Here is a 19,417-nt window from a genome sequence, read left to right on the forward strand (position 1 = left end):
AAATCCATTACATAATAGTAAGATTTAGTAAAACCAGTGCACTGAAACGCACACCTAGATTCAACTGCAGTTTGTGGCAGAAAGATTAATATTAATCAATCAGCAATAGCTATTTTAATGGTGACAAGATTATCACTTATTTGGTAATGAATACAGCCTTTCTCACCCTAATGTTTCTGGGCATTTAAAGTATGTTCCCGAGGAATCATTACAGCTAATGATTACTAATTCAAATTACCTTGTGTACAATGAGTTCATGGGTGCCATCTGGCAGAGTCCTCCCATTTTCCTGCATCAGGGGCACGAAAGAAAAGCCGAACAACTTCTTCTCACCCTTTTCTTTTGCTGAAATGCATATGTAAATAGCAGCACTTAAAGTAAATATTATACATTTTAGACAAATGGATATAATACAACATAAGAAAGTATACTGGAAGCTATTTGCAGCTAGTCAGACTAAGATTATCTTAAATTTCTTTTCGGATTTGCACATTATCGCCTGTAATGGTTTCTTTTATCTCACTGTAAATCAGAAAGCAGTATTCTGGAATGATTTGGTATTTATTAACAGCAAATAATAGAAGCCACTAAATACACTGTCTTAGCAATGCATAGAATGCGAGGAAACCCAAATGAATGTGACCTCGCCAGTCAAACATGAAGAGAAAGGGGTTCTTTTGTGACAATTATCCCCTATAGTAGCTTCTACCTACTCGTCTCCATTTTAGGTCAGCCTCAGGCTACACTGCACTTACATTTTCAAATAAAGCATCTTCCTCTACAGATACGACTGAAGATGTCACTGTTCCTTACATGAATGTTAGACAGCAGATAACATTTTCAAACTTGGATGCCTAAGATCAAAGTCCAAAACTCATCTATCACCTATGAAGCAGACTACAAAACACTGAGATGGCACAGATTTGACTGAAGCCAATGAGTTCAGATGCTGAACACAATTGAAAATCTACCAATTTTTCATCAAATGTGTGTATATATGACTTCTGAGTCTGGATTTAGCACAGTTTGGGTGGTGTAGACAATCATAACCAAAATATCCAACTTGTACTGCATAAGAAATACTGTGCAAAAATGTATCATGTTTGAAACATACCACTGACGTTTTTCCTTTATTACTTCATAACTTATAAAAGAAACCTTAAAAAGAAATCAATGCAAATTTCTTCCTGTGCTACCTGTTCCTTACATTTTGAAGTTTATGTACCTGAATCTAATTATATTATCACTTAATGTGTGCCACTTTCCACAAAGGCAATCTAAATAATCAAATCTTGCTATACCTACATCACCAAAAAGAGCCAAACAACAGCAGCAGTTTAAAAGATGTCCAATTTTATCCACCTTTCTCTACAAACTTGACAGCAGTCAGCACCTTACCTATGAGACGTGTCTCACATAGCTTGGTATGCAGAACGTGGACCCACATTCAATTTTTACCTCAAAATGATCTCTGAAATTGTTCAGAATGCTTAGAGAATTTTGGAATTTTATAAGTAAAAAAAAAAAAAGCAATACAAAAGTGATATTAATTTTCAATGATAGATCTAATATGTTTCCCATTGGCTAGATTCCTAAACATGTGCTAAGGAACAGGTATAATTTTGGATAATTCACCAGGTAGATTCTAAATTCACATTTTGAGTTTCCCTGAAATTCTGTTCATATTTCCAGCTGCAATGTTGCTGCTTTCCATTTAATAAAACTAGACTGGTTTCTCTTGGTAAAGCCTGGTAGGCTTTGCCAAAGCACTGAGTTCCACCACGTAATGCTGCAAACCTGAGAAGCTGTGTCCTGAAAGCATTAAACAGAAAGTTCACGCAGCTGTCTTTTTCCTGAGGTATTATGGAAACTCATGTGCTGATGCAGCTGTAACAGAGAGGACTAGCAGAAGTCATGAACAGCACTTACTGGAACAGTGCCGGAATTCACAGCGAATGTGTGCTCCTCTGAATTTATCCACAGGAATAGGAAGTTTCAGCAGCTCGGCCCATCTGGGACCATTGTTATGATAAAGCACAAAGGAATGGTATTCGCTGGCTGGGGGCTCTCCGGAGCCAAATGAGATAAAATCCTAATGAAGAAAAAGTATCGATTAGAGATTAAAGGCAGATTAGTTCACTGACAAAATGTCATCAAGGACTGTTCTTACAAAGAAGACTATTTAATATTTACATTCATATCATAAATGTCACATGGTATAATGCTAAATATCTTAAACCCCACAAAAATAGTAGTACTTTGATATTGTTAATATGTTAATATTTGCTGATTAGAAAACAAGGCAAGAATCATTCACACCAATGAGAATCAAAGTATTATAATAGGGGGCACCAGGTGATTATGAAGGCTTAAGCGACAAATGTGATGTGTAGTCCCATGACACAGCATGGTCCATCCAGTGTCATGCCCAAGCAACAAACAAGAATTTAACTGAGACAAGAACAGCCCGGGCTTAAGATCTTGAGTCCTCTGAAATAAGCCTGTAACCCTGCTGTTATCTGGATTCCCTGATTAGGAATAAGCAAAATGTTTGTTGCCTTTCCAACACCCATGATATTATCTGCATAGTAAAGTAGGCAAATGGATTTGTCTAAGTCCTCACTTGGGGATACCTATTAATTCTCTGTGGGAAAGGTAAGCAATAGCTTTTCTCCTCAGCAGTTACGAGCAATCACCTTTGCATCTCAATATCCTTTATTTTTTATGGGTGTATATATATATACACGTAGACATAAGTATATATATTTTATATATAAAAAACCATACGTACATCACATACCATGCGTTTATATGCACAATCTCACTTCACATACACACACACACAATTTGCACCAGACTATTTGTGTCAGTTTTTTCATTTTGTCATCCCACAGTCCTCAATATCATGCAGAACATGGGAAAAATGTACTTTCAAATAAAGGGGGAAAAAAAAAAAAAGATGCTAAATATGTATGGAAAAGGATGAACAGAAATCTTTTGGTACAGAAAAAAAATATGAGAAACAGCCACCTATTAATAACTAAAATATGAAACAGTGCCTGTTTGTAAGCTATCACCAGTAGCATGCAATGAAACCTGAAGAAAAGAAGGAGCGTTACTTTATTCTTTTATTGATACACGTTAAGTCATTTTTGCATCAAGGATCTCTGATTTATTAAAATCAGACAAAAAATGAAAATGATTGAAACATATTCTGTGTAACATGAGGAAATGCATGCCTACTATGAGAAATTATTATGAAATAAAAAATTCTCCAAAACTGGATCTTGCTTCAACATTTTCCAGTAGCTTAATGGAATCATTAGTTATTTAGTTGGCATTTATAGGTGTTTTTCTGAATCACGTAATTGATCACAGAAATAAAACAAACATGCATTTTAAAAAGGTTTTAAGCAAAGTAGAAATACTTTGAATATCTAAAGACAGCAAAAGATAAACATGACCTTTCCAAAGCACTTTTGTACTCTTCAAATAACAGCACAGATGATTTACATCTGAAAAAAATGTATCAAAATTAACTTCAGAAAGGAAAAGCATATAACAAAGATACCTTTAAAATTTGACCACTGCTGTCCACAACGTGCATTGTCACTTCCACATTTCTGGCCACACTTTTCCCTCCTTTCTCAAATTCTCCTCTTTCTACAGTGATATATAAATCATTCCTCATTTCACCTATAAAAAACCAAACCAAACACAAAATATGCAAAGTCAGTTCAACTTGCTTACTTTTTGCTTTTAGTACTTTAGTAGACTTTCACCTTCTCTTCCAAACAAAGGATGGTATCACACCCACAATTTATGAGTATTTTTGGAATTTAAATAATAACAATTGTTTTCAGAAACCAAGAAAACCAACAAATTTTCCTCCCTTTAAAAGCCCAAGAGATTACCTGAACTAATTTTAGGGGCTTTTACTAATCTAGCTTTTTTCAGTCTTCACAGTGGTATCTCCAGCTATACTGAAGCTGGTGTCTAGCTTCAGATCATTTAATCCCTCTTTTAATCTAAGGAAATATTAATGTGGGGTTTTTTATTATTTTTAATCTTTACATTTCTCTGTTTAATGTCTCCTTGAAGAACTGATTACAACTTTTTTACACTTAAACTCAAAAGAAAGTACATTACTTTGAAGAAGCAACAAACAAGAGGTTGGAGTTCCTTCCATTAGGAGGGCAGGCTTCCCAGATCGCTAGCATTTAAATCTGTCTGTCTGATCTAAAAGATCTTGACATATTTTACACTGACAGGGTGTTTTGAAGTTTTGTAGCAAAAAGTTAGCTTAGCTTATTTTTCTCTTATTGGAAAGGCTTCTGAGAAATTAAAGTCTTCATCAACACATTCAAACTACAAATCCAACACAGGCACTACCTGTGTTACACAGTATGTACAAGTTATTAAATACTGTCAGCATGTTGAAATTCAAATTCTTTGCACGTTAATACATGCTAAGTATTCTGTCAGATGGTAACTAGATCTTCTGGATGAGATCAATAGTAATTTTATTTTAGTTTCAATTGACACAAACCACAAAATTTATCATTGATGAAAGGAAGAAAGATTGTTTGGCAGTTGGGAGAGGGTGGGGGAGAAGCAGTACTGGTGGTGACTGGAGTCACACAGAAGGGAAGCCCCTGTTCTGTTTGAAGATGCTAAATCTATTTCTAAAAAGTGTAAACTAATCTAGCTCTGGACAAATATTACTAGAACTACTCAGAAGCAATTGGCCTTTGCTTGTGAAACACTAGAAAAATGAAGGATGAACAGCGTAATAACAAGGACCATCTTCTAAAATTCTGATGTCTAGATTTAGTAGAAAAAGAAACTGAGAATATTGCTTTCATCTAGTGAAATGCAAGTTTAGCATAACTCAAATTAAAAAAGCAGACTTTCACTGAGCACTGGTGAAAAGAAACCAAGTATGACAGTTTTGTGTACTTATAGGTGTAACCCTTAGAAGTGAAACATGAGATGGATACTTGTACTGTGGGTAAAATTAATTGAAAGATATGTAACTGATAAATAATTAGTGTATCTTCAATTTCTGGCTTCATTTTAATGTGCAAGCAGAATTTGATCTGCTTGAACTTTCCAGGATACTCTCATTTCACATTTCTCGCATTTATTTTACTGCATGCAACTCTCCAGTGATTTTTAAGTACCAGAAACAATGATCTTGCTGCAGTCTTATAATATTTTTATAACATTACTCCATCACTCTATGCAAAATAATTAAATGATTCCTCCAAAGCACAATCTAAACCATTGCCAAATGAGGGGGGAAAAAAATGGCAAGAGGAAACTGCTATACTATGAAGCCCTCAAGAACCATGCCCATAAAAAAAAGGTGTGTGTGGGAATCTGCTACTGTATTACCTTATTATCAATTATCTTCTGAAACAACTATGGACAGAGGCTAGAGTACAGCTAGACAGAATAAACAGAACTAAATACCAGGTGGTATTCACTTAAGAGTTTTGTGTGACGTCAAGGATGAAAGAACTGAATAAGCGTGTGCAATCATTGGATCAATCTCTGGTTCCTGGTGGAAACCAGGTTCAAAATAAGAAAAAGGCGGTGGTTATTCAGGCAACGGACAGAAAGACTTGTAGGAAAAAAACAAACCGACCCAAAAGCAATCCCAAAACAAACACAAACTGAAACCTTTCAAAGGATGTTGTGAATGTGAGAAATGAATAAGGGTTCAAGGGAAGAATGGAGAAATCATGGAAGGAAGACCCACTAAAGGATATGAAACAGACAATCACAAGCAGCTCAGGAAATCCCTTGAGCTGAAAATAGCTGGAGGCTGGGAGAGCATCAGGGGGGTAATTACCATACATGCATATATGCATGCTCAGTTCTTACTCTTCCTTAGGTGTCTGTTTACAACATTCAGATGGGCCCTTGATCTGAATCAGTAAAGCTGTTGGTATGTTTATTCAGGTCACAAAATTACCCTTAAAACTACTAGATTCTGATTATTTCCACATTGCAGTAATTCTTACAAAAGATTTAAAAGCTAATACAGAGCATACAATATGTTGAGTCCTTGCTTAGCATATGCTTATACTAGGATCAGTTCTACTTAGTGCTGGCAGTCGGTCACTTTCAAAAGTCTTACATTCAGAAAAAATGACAATTGAAAAGAGAAGCTTTGTGATATAACTGATTTTGGCACACAACTTGTAGTTGCAGCAATTCCTCTTTAAAGATTAACTTAAATTCTACATGCATTTGTGCTACATTCAGTCATTACTGTTATTTATCAGCAAGGAATTATTTCAATTTTCCATGGGGTCTTCACAGAAACATAACCAAACAACCATTTCTACCACACATTTCATGACCTAGCCCAGACAAAACTCGGTGAATATCACATTTTTTCCTCTTTAAACAGAGCAAACTGTCAGCCAACTTCCTCAAGTCCCTCTCCTCGGGGCTGTTCTCAATCCATTCTCCACCCAACCTGTACTTGTGTTTGGGATTGCCATGAACCAGGTGCAGGACCTTGCACTTGGCTTGGTTGAACTTTATGAGGTTTGCACGGGCCCACCTCTCAAGCCTGTCCGGGTCCCTCTGGATGGCATCCCCTTCCTCCAGCATGTTGACTGCACCACACAGCTTAGTCACATGGGGAAACTGACACATCGGTGCTGAGTCACATTGGGTGCTGAGAGTGCACCCAATCCCACTGTCCACATCACTGACCAGATTTTTAAATATTAAATATTTTTTAAATATGAAAAGCTACAGACTGAAGCACTCCTACAAGAACTTCTACTATGAAGTGGGGGCTAGAGCCATATGGAAATTGAAGTTCCATAAAATTTAACAAAAAAACTTAAAGCTGCAGTGATGTGGATGATTATACAGCCTTAACACTTGTGCTGCACGAGAAAGTTAAGTGCATATTCTGCAGGGACATTTACTATGGTAAGTGAATTTAATTGTATGTGAAAAGTGCTGAATTGAAATGTCTGGGTTGTTAAATCAAAACGCGTACAGCACAGCATTGGCAGTACCTGCCTCTTCATATGGTCCTGCCAATACATTTCAGCTTTGACCTGGCAAAAATATCTTGAAAGGACTATTTACAGGCTGAGAGAGGAAAAACTCCAAACCCTTCCTGCCCCAGATGTAGGTACTAATCAGGCACATTACAGCTGAAGGTTTCTGACCTAAGAAGAAACGGAAGAAGCTTCATGAGTTCAATTCAACTAGCAATGAAGTGTCCAAAGCCTGAATAGGAGCAGAGAACAGAGACCTTAACAGTACCAATTACATGAAAGACACAATTACAAGGAGCAGGAGGAAAGGCCAATCAAAGTCGCAAAACAAACACAACACTGACTGCTGAAGGACACGTTTAACGAATGGGGGTCACCACAAGAAAGCCATTGAGGTGCTGGAGCAAGTCCAGAGAAGGACAACAAAGCTGGTGAGGGGTCTAGAGAATAGGTCTTACGAAGAGCAGCTGAGGGAACTGGTGTTGTTCAGCCTGGAGAAAATAAGGCTGAGGGGAGACCATATCACTCACTACAACTACCTGAATGGAGGCTGTAGAGAGGTGGGGGTCGGTCTCTTCTCCCAACTAACAAGCGATACAACAAGATGAAATGGCCTCAAGTTGTGCCAGGGGAGGTTTAGATTTGATATTAGGAAAAACTTCTTCACCGAATGGGTTATCAAACATTGGAACAGGCTGACCAGGGAAGTGGTGGAGTTACCATCCCTGGAGGTATTGAAAAGACGTGTAGATGTGGTGCTGAGGGACATGGTTTAGTGGTGGTTTTGGCAGTGTTAGGTTGATGGTTGGACTTGATGATCTTAAAGGTCCCTTCCAACCTTGAAGATTCTATGATTCAGCATTCCTAAAACTGCCAACCATAAACCACAAATTTTAAGTGAGCAGTAAAGAGAAAAGAGCCAGGAGTAATTTTCAGGTTGGAGATGACAATGCCTGCTCAGGGGTCCTATTATCTCCACCATGCAGTTTTATTATGGGATGGCTCAGCAGGCTGCCTTTCCTTCATAGATAGGAGGCTGCATCACCACTGTTCAGGACCTGCTGCTCCTGACCTACAACCACTGGTCTGCTGTTGGTGTATTCCCAGCACCTATACGTACACCCACGACCTATACGACAGCATCCCACAGCTCAGAGAGGTCTGAATGCTTCCACTGAACCTCAGATAACAGGAGCAACACAAGTAATCACTAGTGTGGAGAAGGTCAGATCAGGACAAGTGTCAGGAGAACATTTGTATGAATGTACTGTTTGTTCTTTTATTTTGCTAGAAACATTTGTACCTAAGTGTCAAAGTAATGATCCTTCATCACAGAACTGTTTCTAAACCTACACTGAGGAAGCTGTGAGTTACAACTGCAACACAAGTATTACAACAAGACTTTTCTCATATTCCAACCACATTTAGAACTGCAGAATTTCTTGTAGTATATTAATATTGAACAGGGTTTTCAAACTGAAGATAGATGTCAAAGATCAAAGGTAGCTGTCTATTAGAAAGAAAAGGGAGTTTAGTTTGCCAGCTATCCTTGAAAAGCTTTCTAGTGAAATAAATTCCAATTTGATTATTTAGTACTGGAACAAAACACAGCGTGATTGTATTTGAATGAGATAGCATCTCTGATAGTTATAGCTTTCAGTGTGCAAATCTAAACTGTCCTGACAGCAGCCACTAATTTAAAAATAATTACACAGAAATCACTAGGAGCTTTTGTTAGGAACTGCGTTTTTGAAAGGTTTGCTCAGAATTATAGGTCCTTTAGAACCATGAATTGAAAAGGAGCAGAAAACATACTTTGTTTTAGAGAAACTTCCTTTTCCTTTACATGTCTGTAAAATACAAGCTAATGAGTTGCTTTGTTTTATACCTTAAACATGACTAGAACAGTTCTTAAAACAATTTCAGTTGTAGAGACTGAAAATCTCTGGATGTGGCACAGACAAAATGGTATTATCCAGGATGTAAATCTTGTGGATGCAAAATGTTTGAGAAAAGTTCCTTAGAATACTTTATAGAATGGGACAAGAGCTGTGTAGCTACTGTCACAGTGGCGTGTCAACTGCACCACTCAGCTTGGTTTCATCCACAAACTTCCTGAGCATGCACTTGATCCCACTATGGCATTGATGAAGATATTAAACAGTACTGGTCCCAGTAAAGACCTCTCAGGGACACCACTCATCACTGATCTCTACTTAGCCATTGACATTGAGCTGTTGACCACTACCCTCTTGGATGTTACAATCAAACCAATTCCTCATCCACTCAACAGTCCACCCATCAAATCCATCTCTCCTATTTAGAGAGAAGGATGCTGTGGGGGATCATGTCAAAGACCTTACGGAAATCCAGACAGATGACATCTATAGCACTTGTCCACTGATGTAGTCACTCCATCATAGAAGGCCAACAGGTTGGTCAGGCAGGACTTGCCCTTGGTGAAGACGTGCTGGCTATGTTGAATCACCTCCCTGTCCTCCATGTGCCTTAGCATAGCTTCTAGGAGGACCTGTTCCATGATCTTCCAAGGCACAGAGGTGAGGCTGATAGTTTGGTAGTTCCCAGGGTTCTCCTTTCTACCCATTTTAAAAATGGGTGCAATGTTTCCCTTTTTCCAGGGAAAAATATTGTCACTGATATTCTTGTTTATATAAGGCAAACATTAAAGCATGTGTTAGAATTTCAGGAGCATTGGTGACTGGTAACACTACTGCCTTTTTACTATTGGATGAAGTAAGCTTTGGCATTTAAATCAAAGGCAAAGATGAATAAACAGATTCCTTTTCTCAGTTACCCTACTGTCCTTTTTCAACAGAACATTATTTGTATTTTCAGCTTTATTACAGAAACTCTCAACAAGCCCTGAGAAACGCTCATCAGAAAACAGCTGATTAAGCAAATAAAATGCCTTTTTACAAGGGGTTCTCAAACTGTAATACTTTAAGATTTCAAATGGATTGTAGATCTGCCAGGTACGACCCAATTGCTCTGTGACTTCTTTTTTTGCTCTTCCTTTTAACGATGAGGTGTAAAACAAGTTACTTTCAACAAATGGGGAATAAAAGACTTACAAGCTTTTTAAACAGAAAATTTTGACCTGTTGATTTTGCATAACTACAATATAAAGAAAATATTTTCAAGAGAATTTTGGAAGACCATTTATTTTTACAGAGCTAAATCATTCACTTGTTAGTTTGCTAGTGGTCCTTACCTGTTTTATTGAAGAAAGACTTCCAAGCCGTAACTATCCTTTTATAGACTTCACATGCATCACTACTACTTATTCTACACTCAAAAGAAAGCCAGCTTACTCTTCCAAATACTATTAACTCAGAAGGCCCCTTTCCCTGTTCTCCACTTCCAGACACTTTAAATCAAGGGAAGCCCAATTAAATTCTGGCTTTTCTTCCCTTTCCATAGTTCTCTTCTATTTTTCCTTCAGTTCCTAATGAACCAAGAAAATAAGACAGAGGAGATGGAGAGGAGAAGGAAAACAATACAGAAGTTCCTTGCACTTGTCTAACCAAGTATGTAGTCATGTATTAGTATCTTTGTTTTCTCCAGTGACTTGTAGAAATGATAGTTCCTTTGATAGGATCAAAGCTTTAAAAAAGTATTAAAATAGGATTTGGAAAGCAGAGGGTATTCCCCACAGAGTACTACAGTTCCGTGAAAGGTCAAAATTCAGGGTGTCTTTACTTCACAATATTGCTTAAACATATTTTGTGTAACTAATATATCCAGGCAATATCACTTTCAGTAATTAAAAATACATATTTCTGGATTCTTGGAAATCAGAACAGTAAACAGCGGCAGGTGTTAAATTCAGGCTGTTTGTACTCCATACAGGATAAAGAAGATTGGAAAAAAGCATACCACTGCTCGTGGGAGAAAAGGCTTAAGTGTGTTAGACATATATTTCTTTTCCTAGAATCAACAACTCTCTACTAAGTCCAAGCTCACTGACAGATAGACGCTTACCATGATGAAGAGAACAGATTCCATAGCTTTCTTTACATTTTGCTCTCCGTACTCTTATTCTAAGCTTTGAAAGACAGAATATGCTTCTAGTCAAAACCACATCATTGAAAAATGCATGTTATCACAAGGATAGCATTTTGTGAGATCATTTGTATAAAAAGACAAAGATTCTAGTTCCAGTTTCATTTTAAAATCTTCTGAAAATAGAAAGTAAGAAAGATTGGAGAGCGCGTACTTGCACATGAAAAGAATAAAAGACCTTTTAATAATCCAGATGAAGGAGTAATGAGTATATTCAGTAGCTTTCAAAGAAGGATTCTGATGAGATTTAACTGGACAGCTAAAGGATATCTAACGAGGTTAAAAGTTGACAAATGCAAAGCCATGCAGATGTGATGGTAAAAAAACACCACAAAGTTATTCTTCCTAAATTAAACATATGAAAATTTAATGTAGGAAACTGAAAAGCACTGCAACATCCTGGGCAGCTCATTGTATCTACTGAATGACCAGAAATTGTAAAAAAAAAAAAAAGATATAACATTGAGAAACAAAATGTGACTTTTATCGTTTGATAAATAAGTCTGAAAGTATGAAATTCCATTACAGAAATTAATACTGCAGCTTCATGTAAAGTCTTTAGCTGTTATTTGCGAAATTATATCACAGGATTAGAAGAGGACCAATTCAGAGGGAAGAATTACAAGCCAAATTCAGATCATAAACTGAAAAAGGGTGTCTATAGCTAATTGATATCCATCTATGAAAATCTGTTGAGATGTCAGCCAACAAGCCAATAGTTTATACGCTGCAGTACCTTTTATGGACTAAGACATTTGGAGGTGAGCTGCTGCCCTCTATAAGATACACAGCCTTTCAAATTTGCATCTATAGCTGTTTTAAATAAAAATTACCTTTATATTATAGACAAAGTTGCACAGAGAAAGTTTGTAGGCAATATTCCAGGAAGTAAGGGCTGGACCTAACCTAATTGCCTAGTCAAAAAAGGATTCTACAGAAACACATGAGATTGCTTTACTTTATGTGCTAATGTATTATACTGAATGGGTTTTGGCTTTGCATGTACCAAGGAGTCAAGACAACTCCTACCACTAACAGACTTAGCACTATTAAGAACAATACAGCTTAAGGAAAGTGGGTGCAGTTCTGGTCTGATAAGCACAAGAAAAGAAGATATGCAGCTATATGAATGCTTACCACATGATAGTTTAGAGTCTGTTTACTATGGCTCCTCCAGTAAGTCCTCATTTAGACAAACAGCTGTGCTAGGGTTTACTCCAATTCTAAAACCTCCAGACAACACAGACTAATGATCAGGCTTCTTCATGGAATTAGATATCTTCCACAAAGATGCGAAAGAATATGTACATGCATATGTGCTAGAACACACGAGCATATGCAGCACCGAAGTTATGCACCGATACAGATGCTGTAAGTCAAATTTGGAAACAGACTCCATAAGAGTGCACTACATAAAATAGCAAAAAAGCTGGTAAATGTATAGAAAAATACATAAGGGCTTTCGTGGTCCATTGCCTATTATGTACGTTAATCCAACTTAAAGTACTGCTCCGAAAGTATAGTATACTCATAAATATTTAAAGCTAAATTTTATATACTAAGTAATGATGTGGTTGTCTGTCCTTTCAGGAAATGGTGAACACAGAAATCTAAGGGGTAAGCACAGCTGTCCTTCAATGCTATACAAAGCTTTCTGAGAATACCAGCTTGCGCATCTGCAGACCGCCACACCAGGATGCTGGAAAGGAGTTTACTAGTGGTTGCATGGAATCTGCCTTTCAATTCTGGTTAAACATAGAAAATGCATGTTGATTAGACTCACAAGATGATACTTTCACTGCCTGTCTTTCTTCTGTCACCTAGAGTTACTTATTTCACAGACTTTTTGAATCATATGCTTTTTTCTACCCATCTACTTAATTTCCTAAAAAACTTGGAGTTCTTCATTAAAAAATTCCACGGGTCCTGCAAAGAGTATTCTCTGGCTTCACCCTGTCAGGCTCCGGTGACATAAAAAGCATTGTTCTATAAAAACATGCATTATTATTGTCAAAAAAATTCTGGTTTTGCATGTATGCTGATCCTAGTTACTTTTAACAGCAAAAAACTGTAAAGAAAAGGATTGATGTGACAAAAAATGAAGGTCACAGAGTTTAAATGCACCAGAATAGGACAGAGACTTAAAATATGGCATTTATAAAAGAGATACTGTAGTTTAGCAGCATGAAGTATTTCTTCTTGAATAATTCAAGAGAGTCTGGTTCAGAGCCCTAACCTAAGTGCTAATTAGCCACAGCAATATACTTACTTTCAACAAAAATATAAAATAAGATCTAATTAATGACCATTTCCAGTGGCAAAAGATGAAGTTCTCTAATTTATCTCTGAAAAAAGACACTAAAAGAGAAACAAAATGAAAGGGGAGCTTTAAAAGAAAAAAGCATTTCAAAGGCTAGCTTCCTGCGGGCATTTCAGCGCCTCGGGCATACTGCTCTGGTTAGCCCTTGGAAATTGTTATTCCAAGAGTAAGATGATTATTTCTCTTTAGGAAGAACCTCTTTTATGCCAGTAAACATAGAATAAACGTTGTACATTTTCTAAAGTGAGGAATGCATGTTTGGACTGAGAAAGCAGCACACTAGAAACTCTTTTTTTTTTAACTAAAAAAGGGACAAGCTGAGCCTGCCCTGTTCTTTGAATTTGAGTTGAGAAATTTCTCCAGCAGCTGATTACACAGTACTCTACTATAACATGTTTTTTGCAGTTTAGTACATCACATTATTTCACAACTGGAAAGTAAGGGGTTATGAGAGGTATTTATAGAACGTAGAAAACTTGATAACACAGAGCAGAAGGTCACTAAACCATAAATAAATAGAGAAAGGTTTCTTAATGGGAGTTACAGTGTGCTCACTAAAACTGCTTCCACTGTTAGCAACCATATTATCTACAGTACTCATTTGATTCAAATTACAAATTCAACAGTAATACAACAAATAGACCCTAGCGAAGAAGTTGTAAGATTTCAATTGAATGCTTCTATTAAACATACATATATAATTTACCTTTAAATGGCAGCTGACTCATGCATTTCATTGTTCTAAATATCACAGTGACAGCAGCAGAGCATTTTCATAATAATGCTAAAACTGTTTTATTAACTTGTGTTCTGTGCATGTTTTAAGTGATTAGCAGTACTGATCAAGGATGTAGAAGGACAGATGTTTAATTGGCAGTGAGAACACAAGAGTGAATTCTCAGTTGTCAAGTTTCAGGCAGAAGTTCAAGAGAAAAACATGCCCATAGCTAAAGCTGAGTCTCATTACTGAGTTTTAAATGCCTATTTAAGACCTCCTTGATTAGTGAAGTATTAAAGCTTATTTATTCTTGCTTCAGAACCTTAGTTTACTTCTGATTTAGGTACACAGGAATGCAAAGACAGATCTTTGTAAGGAAGTATTCTCTATTAAAAATCTGCAAGTCATGAGGATGATTTACATTTGAGAGAGTCAAGGCATTGTGTGTGTACTCAGCTGAAACTAAGATGTGAGCTCCTCCCTGCAACATTTCTCAGCAGCAACACAACATCATAATCGTGCCAAACTAGTCCACTTGCAAATAAGCTTTTCCTTTAAAGAGACATTAGCCTTATGACTTCCAGCAATCCCTTCAACATTTTAAAAATTTCATTTCAGGGATGGTACTATAGATATTACTGTTACTTCTTCCTGTATTTGCTTCTTCACATTTATACTGACACATTCTTTCTACTTTCCTCAGCATCTGTTTAAGAATTTGCATATTTTGTCATATCATATAATCAAAATAAAGTCCCTACACCACTATTATTATCCATTTCCAGTATCTTCATTTCCAGTATTTGAAACACAAACCTGGTGAAACCAGAAGCTGTACAGTGTCAGTGAAACTCTGTAAATCCTTATTTAGAAAGCTACCATCTTCTAAGAACATAATGTTCTGCTGGTTATCTCTTTCTCTGCATAGAGCTCAGCAGTCTTGCATTCAGTCATTTTCACTTCTACAAAATGGGGTTCCATCTCCCAAAAAAAGCTGTATGTCCTTTTGACATTGACATAGTAACTATACAATGCATAATGCAATGGGGCCACTGGGGCACAGTTTTCTTCTAACTATCTGAAAAAAAAAAACATAAAAGTCTCTGGAAAAGTTTAAGAATATAGCATTTTTTTGGAAAGCAGATGAAAATCTAAGTAATTTCTCATTAGTTCTTTCCTCTGCTGCTTATTGAGAGTTCTTTCTTTTTAACTTACCAGGCATGATAATATTGGAAAAACCTAGTTTCCTTGTTATGGATACTCCATGGGTAAACATGGACGTATACTCTCTCCGAATTTGTTCTATGTCTCCATGAAGCAACTGAAGAGAAACTGCCAGACCTGAAAATGAAGAGAAAAACAAGGAAAAATAAGCCATTCAAACAGATTATGGTCATCACTACTTCTTAAGTTTTATATACTTGCAAGTATGTATGCATTCCTGAGAACTCAGAAAATACAGAGAGAGTTCAATAATACCAAGCCAACCCACCTTAATTATTTCATATATTTGGGAAGGGTACCAACATCCAGAAATCAATAAAGACTTGAAAACAACTACCCATGAAAAAGCATTTGCAAATTATTACTGATGTGTAACTTAACTACAATGGCACATTGGATCAAAATTATCTCAATAGGGATAGATTGAGGCCTTAACTGGAAAAAGAATTAGAAAAGTGTCAATTTAGAGAAATGTCAATCAGTAATATTTGCTACCGTTTCCATTTCTCACTTCCTTCAACACAATGCTGCCTTCATTTGCATGCAAGAAAAGGTTCAAACACAATGGTCTCTATCTATGAGAGAAATGTGGAAGTCTCATTACAACGCATCACTCAACCTGATACAAAGTTCTACAAGTTATTAATTCAAAATCTGAAGAAACAAACTCTAACAAACAAATATAGCATAATTAGTATTTTTTTTACTTAGGCACAGTAATTTCATAATGACTGAAATTACAACTTTTTTTTTCAATAATCACCAGATTTAATCAGTCATGCTCTTTCCTACGTTTGCTAGAAGACATGCAAAATGCAAGGGTGTCCACAGAATCATTTTCCAATATTTGTTCTGCTAGAACCAGGGAAGAATAACTTCATCTACTATATCTAGAGTATACAAATAAATTGCAAACAGTATACTTCATTACTGGGGGTTGGACTAGATGATCTTTAAAGATCCCTTCCAAACAAACCATTCTATAATTCTCTGATTACAGCTGAGGTTAACAAAAACAACATACATGCCTTCTTTGGTTATTTCAAGTATTATCACTGAGGCGAGTGTCAGGATGATACAGCTTGTAAAGATTAATCTTCCCTGACCTTCCACATTACTACAGCATATCACGTGTCAACATACAGATCAAGGAGAAGATAAAAGCAAACTCTTCATATACACTGAACAACTGGAGATAAACAGACAGCTCAGAAGAGTCATAATTAACTTTAGATTAAGCTTAAGTAAATAACATGTACACACAGACTGAACAAGGTCATCAGTCCTTTGGGCTTTGGAAGAAATTTCCCCTACAACCATGTTACTATTTAACTGAATAAATTTACTTGAAGTTTGATGGTTCTTAAATCAGAGCTTGAAAAATCTGTCCTAAGTACTGCCAGTCCAGGCTACTGCACTAAAGAGATCAGAGATCTAATTAGCATGACAACTTCTATTCTCTTCCTCTTATCTACACTTACATTTTTTATTTTGACAACTCCAGAGAACGTGATACTCTGACCAGACTTCTGTTCTCTTATGAAAAACAGCTCACCTACACATCTTCAACTGAGTACATAAATCTTACAAGGAAATACATTCAGTGAAGTCTGTTCTATTTTAAGACTGTATTTAATGCATGGATAGTAATTATTTTGGTAATGGGAATTTGTCCTGTGGTTATCAGTTAAGAACTTCTACAAAGTAGTGACAATTATTATTGGTGTACACAAGAAAACAAACCACACTGTGGCCAGCTGATAGTACATGAGGTTGGTAAGAAGTCATACAGGCAAAATTTCACTGAATTTCACTGAATTTTTAGAGTTGGAAGGGACCATAAAGATCATCTAGTCCAACTCCCCTGCCAAAGCAGGATTGCCCAGAGCGTGTTAGAGCATGTTACTCAGGACTGCATCCAGGTGGGTCTTGAAAATCTCCAAAGAAGGGGACTCCACAACCTCCCTGGGCAGCCTGTTCCAGGGCTCTGTCACCCTCACCGTAAAGAAGTTTCTTCTCATATTTGAGTGGAACCTCCTATGTTCCAGCTTGTGCCCGTTGCCCCTCGTCCTCTCACTGGCAACCACTGAAAAGAGTCTGGCTCCCTCCTCCTTCAACCCACCCTTCAGATACTTATAAGCATTAATAGGGTCTCCCCTCAGCCTTCTCTTCTCCAGTCCCAGCTCTCAGCCTTTCTTCATAAGGGAGATGCTCCAGTCCTTGAATCATCCTCGTTGACCTTCGCTGGACTCTTTCCAGTAGTTCCCTATCCCTCTTGAATTGGGGAGCCCAGAACTGGATGCAGTATTCCAGTTGTGGCCTCACCAGTGCAGAGTAGAGGGGGAGAATGACTTCCCTCGACCTACTAGCCACACTCTTCCCTACGCAGCCCAGGATTCCATTGGCCTTCCTGGCCACAAGAGCACAAATTCAGACTAGAGCAGGTGAAAAGTTTTTCATTGCTGCAAAGAGCAAGGCTGGGTATAGCTCATATTAGCTGGGTATAACTCAAATATGGATATTTAGCCCACCTCCAGTCTTGTTTCTTTCATTTTTTAAGAAATTGTTATACATACATATGTATAATCATCCCCCTGTATGCTCTTATTGCACTGTTTTGTTGGAAACTTAAAAAAAACATATGCCATTGCTCCAGATCACATCAACCATAACAGTGTTAATCAGATATTGTACACTGCCTGGTGCTCAGTAAAGTTTCTGTGTTTTCTAGACAAAGAGTTGAAGACCTCAAATCCAATTAGTGCTACAGTTTTCTTTGTGTACAAATTTCACAGGTTTCACTGAAGAACTTTATTTAGCTCAAGTGAGATGCGTCAAAAAAACCTCATTTATGGCAAAATAGCTTTAACTTGAGAAATAAGCTGCCTGTCAAGGATTTGAAGTACTTTCTCATGCAAGGTGAGAAAGGTATTAGAGCGCTCTATCTCACAGCATTCACTGTTAGAAAATGAAGAGTCATCTATTTATATCCAAAAGCATCAAGAAAATCTCTCAGTGAACACACTTAAAACATGCTTTAGTCATTTTACCCATAGTTTAAATACATCTTTGGAATATAAATGCTTTGCATCCTCCAACTCTTCAGAATAATGAAGAACATTGGAATATAAATAGCAAAGTTACTTAAAAATGTTATATGGCGTAAACAGTCCAGTATAATAGGAAAGAGTGAAACTAAACCAGAATGGAAACAGAGGAAAGATGCACACGAAAGGAAGTCTGAAGAACCTCCAAAAATCAAATTTTCAAGTTAACAATCTTGCCACTGAGGATCCTGCTGCCAAATGAAGAGAGAATTGACAAGAAGGGAAGCAGAAGATCTGGTAAATCTGGTAAAAATGCTAAAGTTAGTAGAATAAGGACTTTATATAACCAATAAAAAGAACGCAATCCCCAGTTAAATGTTCTGATTGCACTCTCAAAGTTCCACTAATTTTGCAAGGAAACTAGCCCCCCTGACCCCACATTAAGGACCCAAAATCAGGAGATGCATACCGTTACTGAGGTGCAACACCCAAGTTACAGAATAGGTTTCTTGAATTCCCACTGATTTGTTACATTCAGGATTTTTTGATGGGCAAAAAGAACGCACTGTATACGAAAAGCCAGGACCTTATTTTTAATCCTAATGAAAATTATAACAGTCTAATCAAAGCACTGTTATTAGTCAATTTACAATTATACTAACACACTCCCAACAAAATACCGTTTAAATGTTAAAAAGACACAATCTTTCCAGTATCTACCCCTTGCTCACCCTTCCACTGTCCCTCTGGAGTCTTAAGGTCAATGGTTTCAACCTGGGAAGGTGGTGTATGGCAACTGAGTTATCAGCATTCCAAGTCCTTTGCCATAAGGAGTAGAATGTTGCCCGTTTCTTCCTCCTCTCGGAGTAATTTTTACGTTTATTAATGTGCTTTACACCTTGTTATTTCTTCACTAGTTTGAATATCTGCATTACGTCTTCATTCACCATACATGAAGTGTTTTATATATGCCACACATCTGTTCTTTGCTCTC

At 37.0% G+C, this 19,417-nt stretch overlaps 1 protein-coding gene across 1 annotated transcript in view; it reads right to left on the bottom strand.

The window, feature by feature from the left end:
* DOCK4 (dedicator of cytokinesis 4) overlaps positions 1-19,417 on the bottom strand; it is a 163,669-nt gene that overhangs the window by 88,955 nt on the left and 55,297 nt on the right. Inside the window, exons 15-18 of the mRNA XM_074167652.1 lie at positions 15,368-15,493; positions 3,572-3,696; positions 1,930-2,092; positions 239-345 (exon numbers count right to left, since the gene is read on the bottom strand). Of these exons, the coding sequence (XP_074023753.1) occupies positions 239-345; positions 1,930-2,092; positions 3,572-3,696; positions 15,368-15,493 (521 nt within the window). The remainder of the gene's footprint in view (positions 1-238; positions 346-1,929; positions 2,093-3,571; positions 3,697-15,367; positions 15,494-19,417) is intronic.

This window comes from Numenius arquata, chromosome 2 (genome assembly GCF_964106895.1).
Source record: "Numenius arquata chromosome 2, bNumArq3.hap1.1, whole genome shotgun sequence".
NCBI classification, from domain to species: domain Eukaryota; kingdom Metazoa; phylum Chordata; class Aves; order Charadriiformes; family Scolopacidae; genus Numenius; species Numenius arquata.